The 22,681-nt window shown below is 36.3% G+C and overlaps 1 protein-coding gene across 1 annotated transcript in view; it reads left to right on the plus strand.

The window, feature by feature from the left end:
* The window catches only part of RELN (reelin), a 523,882-nt gene that overhangs the window by 364,770 nt on the left and 136,431 nt on the right, over positions 1–22,681 (plus strand). The window contains exon 20 of the mRNA XM_068549918.1: positions 3,800–4,036. Within this exon, the coding sequence (XP_068406019.1) occupies positions 3,800–4,036 (237 nt within the window). The remainder of the gene's footprint in view (positions 1–3,799; positions 4,037–22,681) is intronic.

The following is a 22,681-nucleotide window of genomic DNA, read 5'->3' on the forward strand; positions in this document are numbered from 1 at the left end:
TGAGGACTTTGGGCACTGAAGTGTGCACTGGCACCATGGCAAAAGGACAGGGGCAATGATGATAGAGTTTATATACTTTAAAATTCTGCCTAGAGCTATCCCTTCATTTAAGTATTTGCAAATAGATGAGAACCTTTATTTTCATTAGAAGATGAAGTAGCATGTAACAGAGATAATAGTTAACAACTATTACGAGTGGTAAATACTATATGTTGTAAAATTTAAGAATGCACCATGGGCTTCCTTGGTGGCGCAGTGGTTGAGAATCTGCCTGCCAATGCAGGGGACACGGGTTCGAGCCCTGGTCTGGGAAGATCCCACATGCCGCGGAGCAACTAGGCCCGTGAGCCACAACTACTGAGCCTGCGCATCTGGAGCCTGTGCTCCGCAACAAGAGAGGCCGCGATAGTGAGAGGCCCGCGCACGGCGATGAAGAGTGGCCCCCGCTTGCCACAACTAGAGAAAGCCCTCGCACAGAAACGAAGACCCAACACAGCCAAAAATAAAAAATAAATAAAATAAAGAATTATTAAAAAAAAAAAAAAAGAATGCACCAGATGTGTTGAGTCTTTTCCCTATAAGGGTAAATATAAGACTAAACTCAACTTTCTCACTCAGTAGAGACATATGAATCCTAAAGAAACATTTCATAGGTTCTCCATAATAAGCATTAAAAGAAAATTAAGCAAAAATCAAGGTGATAATAAAAATGATGAAAGCATGAAGAAAATATCATTGTCCTAAGTTAAATTGGCCCAAAACACAATTTTTTCTAACAAGGATGGACAGCTTCAAAATTCAGTAATCAATTTGTAGCATGAAATTTAATTAATCTTTGTTGATATGAAAAGAAATTATACATTTAATGTACTATTGCAAAGGTACATTTAATCTTGTCTGCCATTTGACAGCAACATTTTTCTTCTAAGCAGAACCAAGGTGGCTTTTCAGCATTAGGTATGTGCACAGCTTGAAAGATTAAGATCAGAGGGGAGATTTTTTTAAAAGGAGAACGTGGTAGTGGAACCAAGAACACTTTCATTTTATATATATTGCCTCTGTCCAAGAGACTCTTCCCTCCTCCCGCTCTCTCCTATAAATATTAATGAAAGGTGACATGGCAGAAGTAGAATTTGATATATTCTAGACACTAAATTATGTTTTATATGAGAAATAGTACAAACCATGTAAACTCTCCATGAGACAGTTAATTATTGATGCCTTTAGCCATTTGCTGTGTTTTCTTCAGTATAAATTGCTGTCTGTAATTGCTGTGAATTCCATATTGTTCCTTTCTGCCATGGTTGTTCGAAAATGAAGTGTGATCCATAAATTAGATATGCTAGTTGGCTAACTACTGTTATTCCTAGCTGATTGCTAATAATTTCCTTACCTATAATTCACTCAGTAAGTGAAAGAACTCTATCTGCTTGATATTTATAAAAGTTAAAGTCTGTAAATATATCTAAGTTAATCTTTTAATTCTAACTGACTAGACTGCCTCGTGAACTAATTGGCATTCTTATTAATATAAAACTATATATTTTTGGTGAGACTAAAATTATTCTAGATTTTTCTTAATTATGGGGCTTGGTTTCTTATTCTAAAATTATTATGAAGTCTAATTATATTTTATTTTTGTCTTGATTATTGATTACAGGAAATCCATGAGCTTAGTACCTATCCAAAAAAGGAAGTTTGAGACAGAAAGTTGACCTAAGTCCCTGGGTTCTCATCTAGGAATATTCTGATCAAATGGCTCCATAGCCATTCTAACCAGCCACTGTAATATGCATAGAGTGGTAAAGCAGAGACTCCCACCCCACTCCAAGATATAACGTAGAGGTAAAGGACGCAGACTCTAGAGCCATGTTCCCTAGGTCCATACCCTGGCATTGTCAGTTAAAAGCTGCTTAACCTAAAAGAAAATCTTTAACCTCCTTGTGCCTCTGTGTTTGAATCTCTGTCAGGGTATACTGATAATATGTACTTCATCTATGCAGCAAGAAGTTATTCTTTTTATATGCCAGACACTATTCTAGGTGCTAAGATACAATAGTGAAAAATAGAAAAAAGTCTCTGACTTTGCCATAAGGATATTATTATCCCAGTTTCACAGATGAAGATGCTAAGGCACATAGAAGTTAAATACCTTCCCTGCAGCTGCAAAGTTATCAACCATGAGGTGACAAAGTACGGACTTTAACCCAAGAGTCTGACTACAGACTCACAAGCTTCACATCTCTGCTGGGGAAAATATTGGTCACTTCAGTTACTGTTCTCACACACATATGCACTTTATTTTCCCTTAAAGTTGCCCGAAAAATTCTACTTCTCAGTTGTTAATTTTTAATATTATATTTATTTTCATCAGAGAGAACAGTAACTGCTTTTAAAATTATTAATATTAAAAGAAAATTACAATCTTCTAATAACATAATGCTAATCAAATTAAATTATTAAATTAATGCATGATGTTTTCATTGTTGAGCCTGTTTGAATATAGTTTATTTTATTATATATTTGATATGTTAACATAAATATTATTTAATTATTTAATAAATAAATAAATATTTAGAAAATTAAAGTGAAAATTACTGAAATAATTTAAGTATTTAATAAGTACTTTTCTTTTAATAAACTCACATTGGTTAAAAAAATTCAGCAGATCATGGAAAGTACTTAAAAAAATCATAAACCTGTTATAGCTATGTCTTTTTAGTTTAAGAAATGTTTTTTAATTTATATTTCTGTATTTGAACATTGATTTCTCATCATTTAAAATGTATGTTTTCTCACATTACAAAAAGTCCTACCAATTTTTTACTGTTTATATAATCAACGGTGATAATTGTGTTATTCCACCCCATATTTTCATGTGCAGATTATTTAAAGTAAAAATAGATATTACTTTTAATAACTTTCAGTATGCAAAAAATTACATTTTCAAGATGTGATTTAATATTTCTTTGTGTAATAACTAAAGATGAACATAATACAAATATGAAAATCAATCTAATTTCTCAGTAAATCCAGCCTTAGACATTGAAGTTTTTAAATAATTTATTTCTAAGTTATCCAGCTAGTCACCTGTCTTAGGGAGTTTTTCTTTGCTCACTAGGAAAAAGATTCAGTCCCTTCAGTGTGCGTTTACTGCAAACACCTCTCCTGGTGTATAATCATACACTGATGGAGATAAATGTTCCATTTGCCATTTGTTTCACATCTCACCTTGTGTACGGATTTGAGCAGCATGGTACTATGATTTATGGAGCTTTCAAGCAGATGTCATTGCAGTGGCAATTAATATATAGTTCCTGCTGCTGTGTACAATGATTGCTCCTGGAAATTAGATATTATTCTTAATTTTCTTCCCCACTTGTCAGATACAGGTTTACTGTCATAGCCACCATGACACAGCAAGTGACCTCACACAGTATGCTAAACTCATGGGAATGAGGATGTGCCATGGTTCCAACCAGCCCAAAACTATAATGTGTGTAACAAGCTGCCCAAGAGCCTTTACCAGACTTAGGCAAATCCTGCCACATTGACAACTATGTTTTATTGAGTTAGCTTTTCTGAGAGCAGCTGAGTGCAAGCAAAGTCACAGTTTTAGATGTGTTGAGAAGACTTTGTTGGAGTCAGACAGGAAATTGGAAATCTCAAGAATGTTTGTCATAGTGGGAGAATTATTTTTTTCAAATATTATACTGTAGGAAAAAAAATACTGCTATAAATGTTTGTATTTTAAGATAATCAACGTAATCTGAATTTTTACTTCTATTTTCTCCTTTAGAATAGTCTCTGTAGAATTACCAGATGATGCAAGACAGCTTGGAATTCAGTTCAGATGGTGGCAACCATATCATTCTTCCCAGGGAGAGGATGTATGGGCTGTTGATGAGATTATCATGACATCTGTACTTTTCAACAGCATTAGTCTTGACTTTACCAATCTTGTGGAGGTCACTCAATCTCTGGGATTCTACCTTGGAAATGTTCAGCCGTACTGTGGCCACGACTGGACCCTTTGGTAAGGATTTCATCTTTGTTCTTGTTGTTATTGTTACAATTTGCATTAAGGATTGAAACCCAAAGATGATCTTCCAGTCCATCCAGCACTTAGTCATTTGTTGACAAATATTAGCTGAACATGAACCATTTGAAAAGTCGCTGTTATGTCTATAAGTAAGTTATCTTGGGAAAGAAGACTAACAACAAAACACTGATAGATTTAAATAAATATAAAATTTCACTATTCATCTCAAATTTTCATTTTCCCACCATTACATATAAAAACCCTCTTCAAGAAGTGTTAATAACTAAAGTGACTAACATATTCTCCCTTCATGGAGGTCCATCATGATCATAGTGAAAAGTGAAATCACTCTAATGACTATTTTAATAAAATTTCTCATCAGGTGTTTTATTTTCATGCTGTCTTACATAAAGTCCAAGAAGTTTCTCCAACCCAAAGATATTCTTTTTAGTCCATTTTATCAAGCAGTATTGGACCAGTGACTTGTATAGTTAATGTCAGTGGGGTTTCAAGAGTGTGGGATCTCCTAGTCAAGATACCTTTCATTCTTAGATTTTTTTTTCTCCCTATCGTCATATGCAAACTTAATTATACATTAAGCAGTAAATAAGTAACTTAAGACTATGATTAGTACTTGAAGAACATCAGTAGGATGACACAATAGTGATTACCTAGTTAGGAGGTGGCAACATTAGGTAGAGAGGAGGAGGCTGTGTTTGGGTAGTTCAGAGAGTGGATACAACACATTCCACTAATTGGAAAGTAAAAGAGCAGGAAGTTCCAGGCACATGAAGATCCGAAGGAATAGCATACAACTACAGGAAACTCTGTGGTGCAAAGACTCCCAAAGCATGAGTGACCATGACATGTTCAAAAACCAGGAAGGAGGCCAGTGGTGCTGGAGCCCAGGTAATGAGGGAGCGAATGTCAGAAATAGAAGCCAAGAGATATGCAGAAGGCAGATCAGATAGGACTTTCTAGGCATAGAGATCCCAGGTTAAGTCTCAGTTCTGTATAATTTCAAAACTCACAACCTTCACCACTGTGCAAACTGCCCCTCTTTGGGTTCCTTTAGAACTTTAAACATGATTGAGGAATAATTTTCTAAGAGTCTTTTGCTTTCTATTGAGTCATGGTCAGACCAATTTAATTTCTCCAGATGAATCTTGCCAAAAGCTATTCACTGCAATTGTCTCCCGAGAGCATATCATAAATGACCCATCAGTGACCTTATCATAATTAGAGGTAAATTTTACACACCATTGCACATGAAATTACCTTTGATGGGAATTGTGCCTGGACAGTCACATCTCACACACAGCAGGCTAAAATTCTAGCATCAAAATGACAGCTAATGGCATGGAAGTACAGCTGATCACTTTTGCTGCAAGCACTGTCAAACTAGATAGAATGAAATTTCTCTATGACAAAATATGAAAGGTTATATTGTGTGTTTTCTAGTTGATAGCCTCAGATGCTTGTTTTTATGCATGCTCTTTCTTAGTCCTGGAGTCCTCAAAGAAAATAAAGGGGTGAAGCAAATAAGATACAAAGATGTAAAGCAAAATGAGATTTCTTGGAATTTTATGATTCTGCAATTTTAAATTGACCTGAATTAACAATAATCCAAACTGGTCATATACCATAAACTATATCCCCCAAGTTTGTGTAGCAGTTTTTCTTTCCAGCACTTTGAATACAAAAAAGAATCATATCATGAATGCAAGTCCTGTATAATGTTTATTTTTTCGTAAATAGTTAACATCTGCTCAGATAAACTCCAAAGTTGCTGAGCATTTTAATTTTAACACTTCGGTTGAATACATGATAACAGCAGTTTAATTTCTGTGCTTTGCAAAACCCTAAGAACAATATCCTCTCACACAAGTCTGATGAATATTCTTAACCCACCACTGCTTTAATTGGTGGAGATACATTTACTCTGTGAAAGTACAATCACAATAATTATAGAAAACCATAAGAAAATATAAATAATTGTACAATCCCCATGGGCACCTTGAGCAGCGCCACAGGAGTTTTATTAACAACCACATGTGAGCAATCAAATTTGACTTCTCTGAAACGAAAAGGAGTTGTCTTGGTTATGAAACAACAGAGAGTATACTCTGGTGGTGATAATGAGACTAGAGAAACACATTAACCGCTTTAATAAGGACATGAAAAATGCTCTCTGCTCATTAAAATGAAACAACATGGAAGATTTCAAACTGTTCCCATTTTCTTAGCCAATGAATCAGAATAAAGCCCCATTTAATGACACCGTTTTCTCTCTGCTGCTGTTGAAGAATATATTGTCCAAGTTCCAAGTTCAATGTGAACTCACTTTAGTGATTTTTTCAGAAACACTTATTACAGTATTGAAATTCAAATGATGATATTGACCAACTATTTATCATAACTACCTAGTCCTAAAAACAAGGTTTTTTTAAATGTAAAACTTTTGGAGCATGTTATCTTATTAAGTAAAAATTCTTTGAACATATTCAAATATGTGGCCTCTGCCGTTCAATGACCTGTTTTTCTCAAGGGGAATTTTGAAATGTATACATGTTCTCTACAAATGACTGGTGTTAAATTAATTATTGTTGGCTTTTCCCAGCTGAGAGTTCATTTGGTTCTCATTTTCTAACTCATGACTTTCCATGAGCATGGATTGTTGTTACTGAGAGTGTTCTCAAGGGAAAACTTGGACAATTGTTTTTTCATCAGAAGAACTATAGTCAATGTGCTATAAATCACTTTACAGTATGTCATCTTAGAGCACATTTTTCCATGGGGAAATGAATTGCCTTTAATTATTTGTAGTACTTTCCTTTCTTCCATACATAGTATCTGAAATCAGAACCTCTGTCTGCTTTATGTTCTAAAAATAGTCTTTAAAGCCTCTTCCATATATTTTAAGATCACTAAGGGAATTATTTTAATTGAGATTTATTAAAGATAATTTGACTAATACTATTAGTGATAATACCGAGGGACATTTACATTCCTCTGTCTTATCTAGTAGACTAGCTAAGTATACAGGTGGAAAGGACATTGCTGTCATATTATCTAGAGTTTTGGTTTCAAAATGTGTAAAACTATGAGGGTATGGTCATCATAGCATATTAGAGTTGGCAGTTCATTTTAGTAGAAGAGACAAGGAGTTTTCCAGACAAGCAAAGGCTAAAGGAGTTCAGCACCACTAGATGGGCTTTACAAGAAATGTGATAAAGGACGGTCTTCAAGCTGAAACAGAAGGGCTCTAATTAGTAACAGGAGCAGATATAAAAGTGTAAATCTCACTGCTAAAGGTAAATATATAGTTAAATTCAAAATACTCTCATGTTGTAGTGGTAGTGAGTAAATATAAATCTAGTATGAAGGGTAAAAGACAAAAATAGTAAAAAAAATAACTGTAACTATAATAATTTGTTAACAGATAGACAAGATAAAAAAGATGTAAATTATGACGCCTAAAACATGAAACATGGTGGGGGGAGTAAAAATGTAGAGCTTTAGTATGCATTTGACTTAAATTGTTATCAGTTTAAAATAGCCTGTTACAAATGTAAGATGTTTTATATAAACCTCACGGTATCCACAAAGTAAAAACCCGGAGTAGATACACAAAAGCTAAAGAGAAGGGAATCTAAGCATACCACTGCAGAAGATCATCAGATCAGAAAGGAAAAGAGTTAGAGAACAAAGGAAAAAAGGAATTACAAAACAGTCAGAAAACAATGAACAAAATGGCAATAGTAAGTCCATACTGATCAAAAATTACTTTAAATGTAAATGGATTGAATTCTCCAATCAAAAGTCATAGAGTGGCTGAATGGATAAACAAATAAGACCCAAGTGTATGCTGCTTCCAAGAGTCTCACTTCAGCTTTAAGACCACACACAAACTCAAAGTAAAGGGATGGGAAAAGATATTCCATACATACAAAAGCCAGAAGAAAGTAGGAGTAGCTATACCTGTATCAGACAAAATAGACTTTAAGACAAAGACTGTAATAAGAGATAAAGAAGGGCATTACATAATGATAAAAGTGTCCAGCAAGACAATATAACATTTGTAAATATTTATGCACCCCAACATAAGAGCACCTAAATATACAAAGCAAATATTAACAGACCTGAAGGGAGAAATCAACAGCAAAACAGTAATCGGAATGGACTCAGTACCCTACTTTCAATAATGGAATCATACAGAATATCAATAAGAAAACACTGAACTTAAAAGACAAGTTAGACCAGATGGACTTAACAGACATTTACATCCAAAAGCAGCAGAATACATATTCTTCTCAAGTGCACATGGATCATTCTCCAGGATAGGTCATATGTTAGGCCACAAAACAAGTCTTAACAAATTTAAGAAGACTGAAATCACATCAAGCAACTTTTCCAACCACAATGATATGAAACTAGAAATCTATTAGAAGAAAACTAGAAAATCCACAAACGTGGAGATTAAACAATGTGATACTGAACAACCAAACAGGTCAAGAAATCAAAGAATATCCTGAGACAAATGAAAATGGAAATACAACATAACAAAGTATATGGGATGGGAATTCCCTGATAGTCCAATGGTTAGGACTCTGCGCTTTCACCGTCGAGGGCCCAGGTTCAATTCCTGGTCGGAGAACTGAGATCCAGCAAGCCACACAGAGTGCCCAGAAAAAAAAAAAAAAAAAACATATGAGATGGAAGCAAAGCAGTTCTAAGAGAGAAGTTCATAGTAATAAATGCCTAAATTAATAAACCTAGCTTTACACTTCAAGGAACTAGATAAAGAAGGGCAAAATAATTCCAAAGTTAATAGAAGGAAGGAAATAACAAAGATCAGAGTGGAAATAAATGAAATAGAGACTTAAAAGATAATCGAAAAGATCAGTGAATGTAAGAACTGGTTTTTAAAAAACTAAACATAATAGACAAACTTTTAGCTAGACATACCAAGAAAAAAACAGAGAAGACTCAAATAAATAAAATCAGAGATGAAAAAGGAGAATTACAACTTATACCACAGAAAAATAAAGGATCATAAGAGGATACTATGAACAATTAATATGCCAACAAATTGGACAACCTAGAAGAAATGGATAAATTCCTAGAAACATACGACTTACCAAGACTGCATTATGAAGAAATTGGAAATCTGAACAGACTGATTACTAGTAATGAGATTGAATTAGTAATCAAAAACCTCCCAGAAAACAAAAGCCTAGGATCAGAGGGCTTCACTGGTGAATTTTACTAGACATTCTAAGAATTAATACCAGTTCTTCTCAAACTCCTCCAAAAAGTATAGAAGAGAGAGGAATACTTCCAAACCCATTTTACAAGGCCAGCATTACTCTGACACCAAAACTAAGCAAGGGTGTCATGAGAAAAGAAAATTACAGACCAAGATTCCTGATGAACATAGATACAAAAATCCTCAGCAAAATACTAGCAAATCTAATTCAACAACACATTAAAAGAATATATACCATGATCAAGTGGGATTTATTCCTGGGATACAAAGGTGATACCACATGTGAAAATCAGTCAAGTGATACACCACATTAATAAAATGAAAGATAGAGATTGGTTCAAGATGGCGGAGCAGAAGGACATGTGCTCACTCCCTCTTGTGAGAGCACCGGAATCACAACTAACTGCTGAACCATCATGAACAGGAAGACACTGGAACTCACAAAAAAAGATACCCAGTGGGGAGATTGGTTCAAGATGGTGGAGCAGAAGGATGTGCTCTCACTCCCTCTTGCGAGAGCACCGGAATCACAACTAACTGAACAGTCATCGACAGGAAGACACTGGAACTCACCAAAAAAGATACTCCACATCCAAAGACAAAGGAGAAGCCACAATGAGACAGTAGGAGGGGGCGCAATCACAATAAAATCAAATCCCATAGCTGCTGGGTGGGTGACTTACAAACTGAAGAACACTTATACCACAGAAGTCCACCCACTGAAGTGAAGGTTCTGAGCCCCACGTCAGGCTTCCCAACCTGGGGGTCCGGCAACAGGAGGAAGAATTCCTAGAGAATCAGACTTTGAAGGCTAGCGGGATTTGATTGCAGGACTTCGACAAGACTGGGGGAAACAGAGACTCCACTCTTGGAGGGCACACACAAAGTAGTGTGCACATCGGGACCCAGGGGAAGGAGCAGTGACCCCACAGGAGACTGAACCAGACCTACCTGCTAGTGTTGGAGGGTCTCCTGCAGAGGCAGGGGGTGGCTGTGTCTCACTGTGAGGACAAGGACACTGGCAGCAGAAGTTCTGGGAAGTACTCCTTGGCATGAGCCCTCCCAGAGTCCGCCATTAGCCCCACCAAAGAGCCTGGGTAGGCTCCAGTGTTGGGCTGCCTCAGGCCAAACAACCAACAGGGAGGGAACCCAGCCCCACCCATCAGCAGACAAGCGGATTAAAGTTACTGAGCTCTGCCCACCAGAGCAACAGCCAGCTCTACCCACCACCATTCCCTCCCATCAGGAAACTTGCATAAGCCTCTTAGATAGCCTCATCCACCAGAGGGCACACAGCAGAAGCAAGAAGAATTACAATCCTGCAACCTGTGGACCAAAACCCACATTCACAGAAAGATAGACAAGATGAAAAGGCAGAGGGCTATGTACCAGATGAAGGAACAAGATAAAACCCCAGAAAAACAACTAAATGAAGTGGAGATAGGCAACCTTCCAGAAAAAGAATTCAGAATAATGATAGTGAAGATGATCCAGGACCTCGGAAAAAGAATGAAGGCAAAGATCAGAAGATGCAAGAAATGTTTAACAAAGACCTAGAAGAATTAAAGAACAAACAAACAGAGATGAACAATACAATAACTGAAATGAAAACTACACTAGAAGGAATCAATAGCAGAATAACTGAGGCAGAAGAACGGATAAGTGACCTGGAAGACAGAATGGTGGAATTCACTGCTGTGGAAGAGAATAAAGAAAAAAGAATGAAGAGAAATGAAGACAGCCTGAGAGACCTCTTAAACACGACAACATTTGCATTATAGGGGTCCCAGAAGGAGAAGAGACAGAGAAAGGACCAGAGAAAATATTTGAAGAGATTATAGTCAAAAACTTGCCTGACATGGGAAATGAAATAGCCACCCAAGTCCAGGAAACACAGAGACGCCCATACAGGATAAACCCAAGGAGAAACACGCCGAGACACATAGTAATCAATTTGGCAAAAACAAAAGGCAGAAAAATTATTGAAACCAGCAAGAGAAAAATGACAAATAACATACAAGGGAACTCCCATAAGGTTAACAGCTGATTTCTCAGCAGAAACTCTACAAGCCAGAAGGGAAGGCATGACATATTTAAAGTGATGAAAGGGAAGAACCTACAACCAAGATTCCTCTACCCAGCAAGGATCTCATTCAGATTCAATGGAGAAATCAAAAGCTTTACAGACAAGCAAAAGCTAAGAAAATTCAGCACCACCAAACCAGCTCTACAACAAATGCTAAAGGAACTTCTGTAAGTGGGAAACAAGAGAAGAAAAGGACCTACAAAAACAAACCCAAAACATTTAAGAAAATGGTCATAGGAACATACATATCGATAATTACCTTAAACATGAGTGGATTAAATGCTACAACAAAAAGACACAGGCTTGCTGAATGGATACAAAAACAAGACCCATGTATATGCTGTCTACAAGAGACCCACTTCAGACCTAGGGGCACATACAGACTGAAAGTGAGAGGATGGAAAAAGATATTCCATGCAAATGGAAATCAAAAGAAAGCTGGAGTAGCAATACTCATATCAGATAAAATAGACTTTAAAATAAAGAATGTTACAAGAGACAAGGAAGGAAACTACATAATGATCAAGGGATCAATCCAACAAGAAGATATAACAATTATAAATATATATGCACCCAAAATAGGACCACCTCAGTACGTAAAGCAACTGCTAACAGCTATAGAAGAGGACATCGACAGTTAACACAATAATAGTGGGGAACTTTAACACCTCACTTAACCCAATAGACAGATCATCTAAAGAGAAAATTAGTAAGGAAACAGAAGCTTTAAATGACCCAATAGATCAGATAGATTTAATTGATATTTATAGGACATTCCATCCAAAAACAGCAGATTACACTTTCTTCTCAAGTGCGCACGGAACATTCTCCAGGATAGATCTCATCTTGGGTCACAAATCAAGCCTCAGTAAATTTAAGAAAATTGAAATCATATCAAGCATCTTTTCCAACCACAACGCTATGAGATTAGAAATCAATTACAGGGAAAAAAACTTTAAAAAAGTGCAAACACATGGAGGCTAAACAGTACGTTACTAAATAACCAAGAGATCACTGAAGAAATCAAAGAGGAAATCAGAAAATACCTAGAGACAAATTACAATGAAAACACGACGATCCAAACCTACAGGATGCAACAACAGCAGTTCTAAGAGGGAAGTTTATGGCAATAGAAGCCTACCTCAAGAAACAAGAAACATCTCAAATAAACAATCTAACCTTACACCTAAAGGAACTAGAGAAAGAAGAACAAACAAAACCAAAGTTAGTAGAAGGAAAGAAATCATAAAGATCAGAGCAGAAATAAATGAAATAGAAACAAAGAAAACAATAGCAAAGATCAATAAAACTAAAAGCTGGTTCTTTGAGAAGATAAACAAAATTGATAAACCTTTAGTCAGACTCATCAAGAAAAAGATGGAGAAGAATCAATAAAATTAGAAATGAAAAAGGAGAAGTTACAATGGACACCACAGAAATGTGAAGCATCCTAGGAGACTACTACAAGCAACTCTATGCCAATAAAATGGACAACCTGGAAGAAATGGACAAATTCTTAGAAAGGTATACCCTTCCAAGACTGAACCAGGAAGAACTAGAATATATGAACAGACCCATCACAAGTAGTGAAATTGAAACTGTGATTAAAAATCTTCCAACAAACAGAAGTCCAGGACCAGATGGCTTCACAGGTGAATTATCTATCAAACATTTAGAGAAGAGCTAACACCCATCCTTCTCAAACTCTTCCAAAATATTGCAGAGGAAGGAACACTCCCAAACTCATTCCATGAGGCCACCATCACCCTGATACCAAAACCACACAAAGATACTACAAAAAAAGAAAATTACAGACCAGTACCTCTGATGTATATAGACGCAAAAATACTCAACAAAATACTAGCAAACAGAATCCAACAACACATTAAAAGGATCATACACCATGATCAAGTGGGATTATTCACAGGGATGCAAGGATTCTTCAATATACACAAATCAAACAATGTGACACACCATATTAACAAATTGAAGAATAAAAACCATATGATCTTCTCAATAGATGCAGAAAAATCTTTTGACAAAATTCAACACCCATTTATGATAAAAACTCTCCAGAAAGTGAGCATAGAGGGAACCTACCTCAACATAATAAAGGCCATATACAACAAACCCACAGCAAACATCATTCTCAATGGTGAAAAACTGAAAGCATTCCCTCTAAGATCAGGAACAAGACAAGGATGTCCACTCTCGCCACTATTAGGCAACATAGTTTTGGAAGTCCTAACCACGGCAATCAGGGAAGAAAAAGAAATAAAAGGAATAAGAATTGGAAAAGAAGATGTAAAACTATCCCTGTTTGCAGATGACATGATACTATACATAGAGAATCCTAAAGATGCCACCAGAAAACTACTAGAGCTAATCAATGAATTTGTAAAGTTGCAGGATACAAAATTAATGCACAGAAATCTCTTGCATTCCTATACACTAATGATGAAAAATCTGAAAGAGAAATGAAGGAAACACTCCCATTTACTATTGCAACAAAAAGAATAAAATACCTAGGAATAAACTTACCAAGGGAGACAAAGACCTCTACTCAGAAAACTATAAGACACTGATGAAAGAAATCAAAGATGACACAAACAGATGGAGAGATATACCATGTTCTTGGATTGGAAAAATCAATATTGTGGAAATGACTATACTACCCAAAGCAATCTACATATTCAATGCAATCCCTATCAAATTACCAGTGGCATTTTTTACAGAACTAGAAGAAAAATCTTAAAATTTGTGTGGAGACACAAAAGACACCAAATAGCCAAAGCAGTCTTGAGGGAAAAAAACGGAGGTGGAGGAATAAGACTCCCTGACTTCAGACTATACTACAAAGCTACAGTAATAAAGACAATATGGTACTGGCACAAAAACAGAAATATAGATCAATGGAACTAGATAGAAAGCCCAGAGATAAACCCACGCACCTATGGTCAACTAATCTATAACAAAGGAGGCAAGGATATACAATGGAGAAAAGACAACCTCTTCAATAAGTGGTGCTGGGAAAACTGGACAGCTACATATAAAAGAATGAAATTAGAACACTCCCTAACACCATACACAAAAATAAACTCAAAATGGATTAGAGACCTAAATGTAGGACCAGACACTATAAAACTCTTAGAAGAAAACATAGGAAGAACACTCTTTGACATAAATCACAGCAAGATCTGTTTTGATCCACCTCCTAGAGTAATGGAAATAAAAACAAAAATAAACAAATGGGACCTAATGAAACTTCAAAGCTTTTGCAAAGCAGAGGAAACTATAAACAAGACGAAAAGACAACCCTCAGAATGGGAGAAACTATTTGCAAATGAATCAACAGACAAAGGATTCATCTCCAAAATATATAAACAGCTCATTCAGCTCAACATTAGAGAAACAAACAACCCAATCAAAAAATGGGCAGAAGACTTAAATAGACATCTCTCCAAAGAAGACATACAGATGGCCAAGAATCACGTGAAAAGCTGCTCAACATCACTAATTATTAGAGAAATGCAAATCAAAACTACAATGAGGTATCACCTCACACCAGTTAGAATGGGCATCATCAGAAAATCTACAAACAGTAAATGCTGGAGAGGGTGTGGAGAAAAGGGAACCCTCTTGCACTGTTGGTGGGAATATAAATTGATACAGCCACTATGGAGAACAGTATGGAGGTTCCTTAAAAAACTAAAAATAGAATTACCATGTGACCCAGCAATCCCACTAGTGGGCATATACCCTGAGAAAACCATAATTCAAAAAGACATATGCACCCCAAAGTTCATTGCAGCACTATTTACAATAGCCAGGTTATGGAAGCAACCTAAATGCCCATCGATAGACGAATGGATAAAGAAGATGTGGTACATATATACAATGGAATATTACTCAGCCATAAAAGGGAACGAAATTGGGTCATTTGTAGAGACGTGGATGGATCTAGAGACTGCCATACAGAGTGAAGGAAGTCAGAAAGAGAAAAACAAATATCGTATATTAACGCATATATGTGGAACCTAGAAAAATGATACAGATGAACCGGTTTGCAGGGCAGAAATAGAGATACAGATGTAGAGAACAAACGTATGGACTCCAAGGGGGGAAAGTGGCGGGGGTAGTGGTGGTGGTTGGATGAATTGGGAAATTGGGTATGACATATATACACTAATATGTATAAAATAGATAACTAATAAGAACCTGCTGTAGAAAAATAAATAAAATTTAAAAAAATAAAAGATAAAAATTATTTGATCATCTCAATAGATGCAGAAAAAGCATTTGACAAAATTCAACATCTGGTTATGATAAAAACTGTCAACATAGTATATATAAAGGGAACATACCTCAACATAATTAAGGCCATCTGTGACAAGCCCACTGAATGATGAAAGGCTGAATGCATTTCCTCTAAGATCAGGAACAAGACAAGGATGCCCACTCTCGCCACTTTTATTCAACATAGTCCTGAAAGTCCTAGCCAGAGCAATTAGGCAAGAAAGACAAAAGTCTCCAAAATAGAAAGGAAGAAGTAAAACAGTCTTTATTTGCAGGTGATGTGATATTATATCATTATATATAGAAAAACTAAAGACTCCACCGAAACTGCTAGAACTAGTAAACAGGTTCAGCAAAGTTGCAGGATACAAAATCAATACACAAAAAATCAATAGCATTTCTATATGTTAACAATGAACTACCAGAAAGAAAAATTAAGAAAACAATTCCATTTACAATTGCATCAGAAAGAATAAAATGCCTAGCAATAAATTTGACCAAGGAAGCGAAAGATCTGTACACCGAAGACAGTAAGACATTGATGAAAGAAATTGAAGAAGACACAGAAAAATGGAAATATAATCAGTGCTCATGGATTGGGATGATTAATATTGTTATAATGTCCATACTACCCAAAGTAATCTACAGATTCAGTGCAATCCCTATCAAAATTCCAGTGGCATTTTTCACAGAAATAGAAGAAGCAATCCGAATAGTTGTATAAAAACCACAAAAGACCCTCAAATAGGCAACACAATCTTGAGAAAGAAGAATAAAGCAGGAAGCATCATACTCCCTGGTTTCAAACTATATTACAAAGTTATAGTAATCAAAACAGTATGGTATTGGCATAAAAACAGACATGTAGATCAATAGAGAACAGAAAAGAGAGCCCAGAAATAAACCAATCCATATATGATCAGTTAATTTTTGACAAAAGAGCCAAGAATATACAATGGGGAAAGGACTCTCTTCAATAAATGGTGTTTGGAAAACTGAACAGCCAAACACTAAAGAAAAAAACTGGACTACACAAAACCATACACAAAAATTAACTCAAAATGGATCAAAGACTTGAACATAAGACCTGAAGCCATAAAACTCCTAGAAGAAAACATAGGCAGTAAGTTCCTTTACGTCGGTCTTGGCAATTATCTTTTTGCATTTGACACCAAAAGCAAAGACCATGAAAGCAAAAAATCACAAGTGGGACTATATTAAACTAAAAAGCTTATGCACAGCAAAGAAAACTGTTAACAAAATGGAAAGGGAACCTACAGAATGGGAGGAAATATTTACAAGTCCTATATCTGATAAGGTGTTAATAACTAAAATATATAAAGAACTCAAACAAGTCAGTAGCCAAAAAAAAACCCTAACAATCTAATTTTAAAAATGGGCAAAGGATCTAAATAGACATTTTACCAAAGAAGACGTACAGATGACCAACAGGTACATGGAAAGATGCTCACCATCACTAATCATCAGGGAAATGGAAATCAAAACCACAATGAGATATCACCTCACACATGTTAGAGTGGCTATTATCAAAAAAACAAGAAATAACAAGTCTTGGCGAGGATGTGGCGAAAGGGGATCTTTGTGTACTGTTGGTGGGAATGTAAATTGGTGCAGCCATTATGGAAAACTTTATGGAGGTTCCTCAAAAAATTAAAAATACAATCCAGCAATTCTGCTTCTGAGTATATATCTGAAAGAAATGATATCACTATCTTGAAAATACATTTGTTCCTCCCCCCCATGTTTGTGGCAACATTATTTACAATAGCCAAGACACGGAGATAACAAGAGTGTCCATCGATGTGTGAATGTATGATAAAGACAGTGTGATACATACAGTGGAGTATTTTCATCCATAAAAAAGAAGGAAATTCTACCATTTGTGACAACATGGATGGACCTTGAAAAAATACAAACTCATAGATACAGAGAGAGATTGGTGGTTGCCAGAGGTGGGGGGTGGAAGATGGGCAAAATGGGTGAAGTGAGTCAAAAGGCACAAACTTTTCACTTACAAGATTAATAAGTTCTGGGGATGTAATGTACAGCATTATGACTGTAATTAACAATACTGTATTTTATATTTGAAAGTTGCTAAGAGAGTAGATCTTAAAAGTTCTCATCACAAGAAAAAAATGTTGTAACTATGTGAGGTGATAGATGTTAGCTAAACTTATCGCAGTGATCATTTTGCAGCATATACATATATCAGATCGTTGTGTTGTACACCTAATACAATGGCATACGGCAATTATATCTCAATAAAACTGGACATTCAAAAAAATGTATGTTCATATCTCATGGGACATCTATAAACATGCACAACAAAAAAGAATTTGTATATTTTATGAGAAGCAAGAGTTGCCTAGGGGAAAATCTCAGACTAAAAGGATCCTAAAAGCCTGTTTATCTCATAGTACAGATTAAACACAATTCACTTGCAATAAAAGGTAGGAAATAGTACTGTGGCTCTATTAGCAATTGAAGAAAATCAATAATTTAGCATTATGTAATAGTCTTGTAATAATATAGCAGAACTGAACAATGAGTGGAATGTGTTTTAAGCTGTACAAGAGGATCTATAAAGTAGTTGTTAAGGTACTTCTGGATTATAAGAACCATCGAGAATCAACAGTAGTGTGTAGTAATGGATAACACAAAAAGATTTCCTAACTGACCTAGAAAAATCCCTTCAGAGCTCATGCTTGCACAAACCTGACCTGCATTTGTGGGGACCGTCAAGCCCACAGGCGGATCTAATACACATTTAGCAAACAGTGGGCAAAACACTTTTTAATGAGATCTACCTTTTCTTCTGCTACCTTTTGGTTAATTTTTAAAAATAGGAATATGTATTTGCAGGGGTTAAGAGTCAAGAGTCTTTTCTACATGCAGATCTTTATTCCTTTGGACTGGTCTCATGAAAATAGTCAAGGAGGTTGCCTGATACTAATATAAGGAATGTGTCATTGGTAAACATTGACAAAGGAGAGGTTGGATTAGTGCCCTGCTGAAACTTTGGACAGCCTTGATCCCTTAGGTCACAAGAGAAACAAATTTATAACTATCCCTTTATAAAATGAATTTGCTTATAGAATAAAAATGATAGCCAAGTAAATGTCTTTAGGATTTTCCTTTCATTGAACATCAACCCATAATTTACACAGAAATTTTGTCAGCTTAAATTGTTTATTAGTAAGCCTAGAGTATTCTTGGGATTATTTTTTACAAAAACTATTAAAAAGAATAATAAATTTACTCAAATTGTGCTGCTGAAGCAAGTCAGTTGGGGTGAACTGGCTCCCAAGAGCCACTTCAACTACCATTTCTCAGTAAGTGATTAGGAAACTTAGCAAATAGATAAGGTAAATACATTGAGTGCCAAACTGAAAAGTCACTATTATTTTCAACAGCTATGAAAAAAGTATTTTCAGTACCCAGAGGAATCAGTGCCTCTATAAAATTGGTAATATAATTGAATATACCCCCAAATAAATTTATAAATGACTTTCTAAAATAAATCCTATTTATTAGGCTTTTTCATCATGAGGGTTTAATTACATGAAATTTTTCATTTGTTGATAGGCTGATTTATACATTCAACTGTTTATTTATTGCACTACAAGTGCTGTTTGTCCTGAAGGTATAGCACTTGGTACTGAAGATGAAGATAGAAAAGCCCTTTGTTTGTGGAGCTTATTTTCTAAAGGAGAAAAAAGTGAGCAAGTAAACAAATTTGTAATAATATTCCAGATAGTGGTAATTGCTGTGAGGATAAAGGAATGGAATGTTAGATGACGTAAGTGGAGAGTGAGACTATTTTAGGTAAGATGTTTAGGGAAACCCTCCTGGGAGTGTGGAGACCACAATAATGAGAAAGAAACACTGATGTGAAAGTGTGCAAGGAAATCATTACAGGCAGGAACAGCAAGAGCAAAGGTCCTGAAGCAAGCAAGGAACTATTGATAGATTATGTTAGGGCCTTATAGAGCAACAGAGAGACTTTGGATTTTATTTTAAGTGTTACGGGAATCCAGTAAATAATTTGAAGCAAGGGAGTGATGTAATCATATTTTTAATATAATTGTAACTGCTGTGTGAGCATAGATGGTAAGGGTAATAGGAGAAGCAGTAGAAGGGACTCAGCTCAGAGGCCAGTAGTGTCATCCACATATGCTTACAATGTTGCAAGGAACAGGCTGATGGACCACTTGAAAATATATATTGGAGAACAGAGGCTTAGGACCTGCCAAAGGAATGAATAAAAAGGCCATGTTCCCAGATTCATGTCCAAATGGTTGACTTTTGAGTCATTTATTTTTCCAAAGTTAGATTTTCCTAAAATTCTCCCTTTGGACTAAGCGGCTAAGTGAGATTTCAGAAGTAGGAGAACGTACCACTAAACAAATTAATAACAGAAATCTGCCTTTCATGATCTAGATTCAAGGTATGTCTGGCTCGTTGAAAAAGAAATTTAATAGGCTGAGGTAGTTACTTTCTACGGACAGTGGTTCACAAAGCTTCGTGGTAAGCCTTGGGTGGCCTGACCTGGTCAACCTCTCCTGCCTCCCTGCCTTTCACTCAATCCTGTCCAACCACGTCGTTCTTCCTACTCTACCCCAACGAGCCAAGCTCTTTCCTCTCCCAGCACCTTTGCATTGCCTATGCCTCTTCCTAGGAAGTTCTTTCATTAGTCTCAGTGCCAGGCCTCCAAGTTTTCCAGAGAACTGGAAGAAGTCCAGGGGCTTGGAAAATGAATATTGTTTCAAAAATATGATAAGAAAATTGCAAAACTAAAATTAATAAATTTAAATTAAATATCTACAAAACACAACATATGCCAACCCCATTAATTGCTAAATTTAAATATTCATGAAATTTGATGCTATGAGAAAAAATTTTTTATTTAGATTTTATTTTTTATTTAGTCAGATTCCTGAGTATGTTGAGAAATCATAGGCAAATGTATATTCCATGCATTACCAGTGGCCAAATAAAATTTAAAGGCAAAATTATAAAATCCACTTGAAGGTTTTTGCAACAAAAAATACATATGTAATGTGAGACATGGGTGCATTTTAATATGTTTGCCATGATGTGTGATGGAGTTTCCAAAATTAAAAGTGTCAAAGTCCTATAAAAGTCTTAAAATGGCCCTGCTTCAGTACTAAGTAAGTTAGTACATGCTATATGGCTGCACATAGTTGGAAGGATAAAGAAAAAGAGAATTTCAAAGATTCCTCATGTATCTTTCTCTCTCGCCTCACCTCTTCCCTCCAAGCTAAACATTTTCATTCAGGGCTCTCAGGCCTAACTACATGGGCCAGTGTGTTCCTTCCTGAAAGGAAGTGAGGTGCAAGAGGAAACAGGAAGGGGATGACAGAGATAACAGGATTGTGTTGAAAAGGCAAGCCCTAATTATAAGCAGTGTAAATATGGATTGGGTAAGTTCACTTCAACCAAAATTGGTTCTGGAGTTAGTATGTATGCAATGTAAGAATAACAGGAGGAAGGAGGTTCTGGATAGCCAAAAATCTGAGATGAGGTGAAGTTATTAACAGAGGCTGGAAACAGCTAAAGCTTCTCTGATTCCTCTCCTCCCGCCAGAAGAGGAGGGAAGTCTTGTTGGGTCCCTGACAACTTCACTACTCACACACCCACAGGTTCCTGGCAAGAGGCTGGCAGGCATTATGAGAGTTGAGAGGAGCTATTTTCCCCTGGGTCCTTGGTCTCCCCGCTCTCTGATAGTCTGTCCCCTTTCTGGCCCTCGGTCTCCCTCTCTTTCTCTGCTTCTCTTTGGGGGCCGAAGCCCAGGCTGTGCTTCATGCTGACTCCCCCTCTGACTTTTAAGGGAAACGACTGTGGCAGACATTTCCCTTTTTCTGCCGCAGTTTACTTCCAGCTGCTGAACATTTCCTGAAACTGCTGTGAGGTGGACAAAAAGAAGATTCAGCTGAGACTCGACAGAAATCTTTGAAAGCATTACCTCATCAACAAATTTCTGTAAACTTTTTAAATTTCTATAAACGTTAAAACTAGATTTTTTTTTTAAGTTATTGGAATTAGCTGCTGGAATGTAGGGTTTGGGAGAATTGAGCTAGTTTCACAGGAGACAAAGGTGGATGACTGGGGTACAGATGGACCTCTGGACTCCCAACAAAGGCGAATCACCCGCCAGTCTCACGTAGCACCCATGTAGGTGCGTGCAACCTGGTTAGAAAGAGAATACAGTAGTCACAGCCACTGTGTACAACAGCCTGAATGTCTAACCTAGGTGACACATTCCCCCCATTCTATCTCCCGCACAGAAAGTTATCTGATCCTTGAGAGAAAACTGCTACTAAGTGTCCAATTTTTTGCTGAGTTTTGTTTGCCAAGAGGCTGCTTTCTGTAAAAGCTGAAGAAACAGCAGCCAAGCAGCTCAATTTAAGCGTCGTATAGCTTAAAGTAAAATGTTAGTCCTGACTTGAAGAACCATGTGTAAATTTCCAAACTGAGAAAATGGAAATGACACTGAAGAAGCTAAAGAATATAAACTATGTACTTTAAGTAGGAATGGTAACAATAAGCAAAATAAAGCAGATGCTAGGAACAAAAGTATAAAAGGAGCCTGAAATATATGCTGAAAAGCAAGTGCATTCCAAAATATCTTCTATTGCCAATTCAGCCTAACAAGTTAAATACAGAGTGGTTTAGTCACTTAGAAATCCATAAGGATTTTTAAAACGAAGTATTGAATAAATACATGACAAAATGCATTATATGTAGAAATTTCAAATTTGTTCAAAGCTAAAGATTGAAGTAAGTAAAAAAGATTATCAGGGACTTCCCTGGTGGCACAGTGGTTAAGAATCTGCCTGCCAATGCAGGGGACACAAGTTTGAGCCCTGGTCTGGGAAGATCCCACATACAGCAGAGCAACTAAGCCTGTGCGCCACAACTACTGGCCCTGTGTTCTAGAGCCCAT

This window comes from Eschrichtius robustus, chromosome 8 (assembly GCF_028021215.1).
Source record: "Eschrichtius robustus isolate mEscRob2 chromosome 8, mEscRob2.pri, whole genome shotgun sequence".
NCBI lineage: Eukaryota > Metazoa > Chordata > Mammalia > Artiodactyla > Eschrichtiidae > Eschrichtius > Eschrichtius robustus.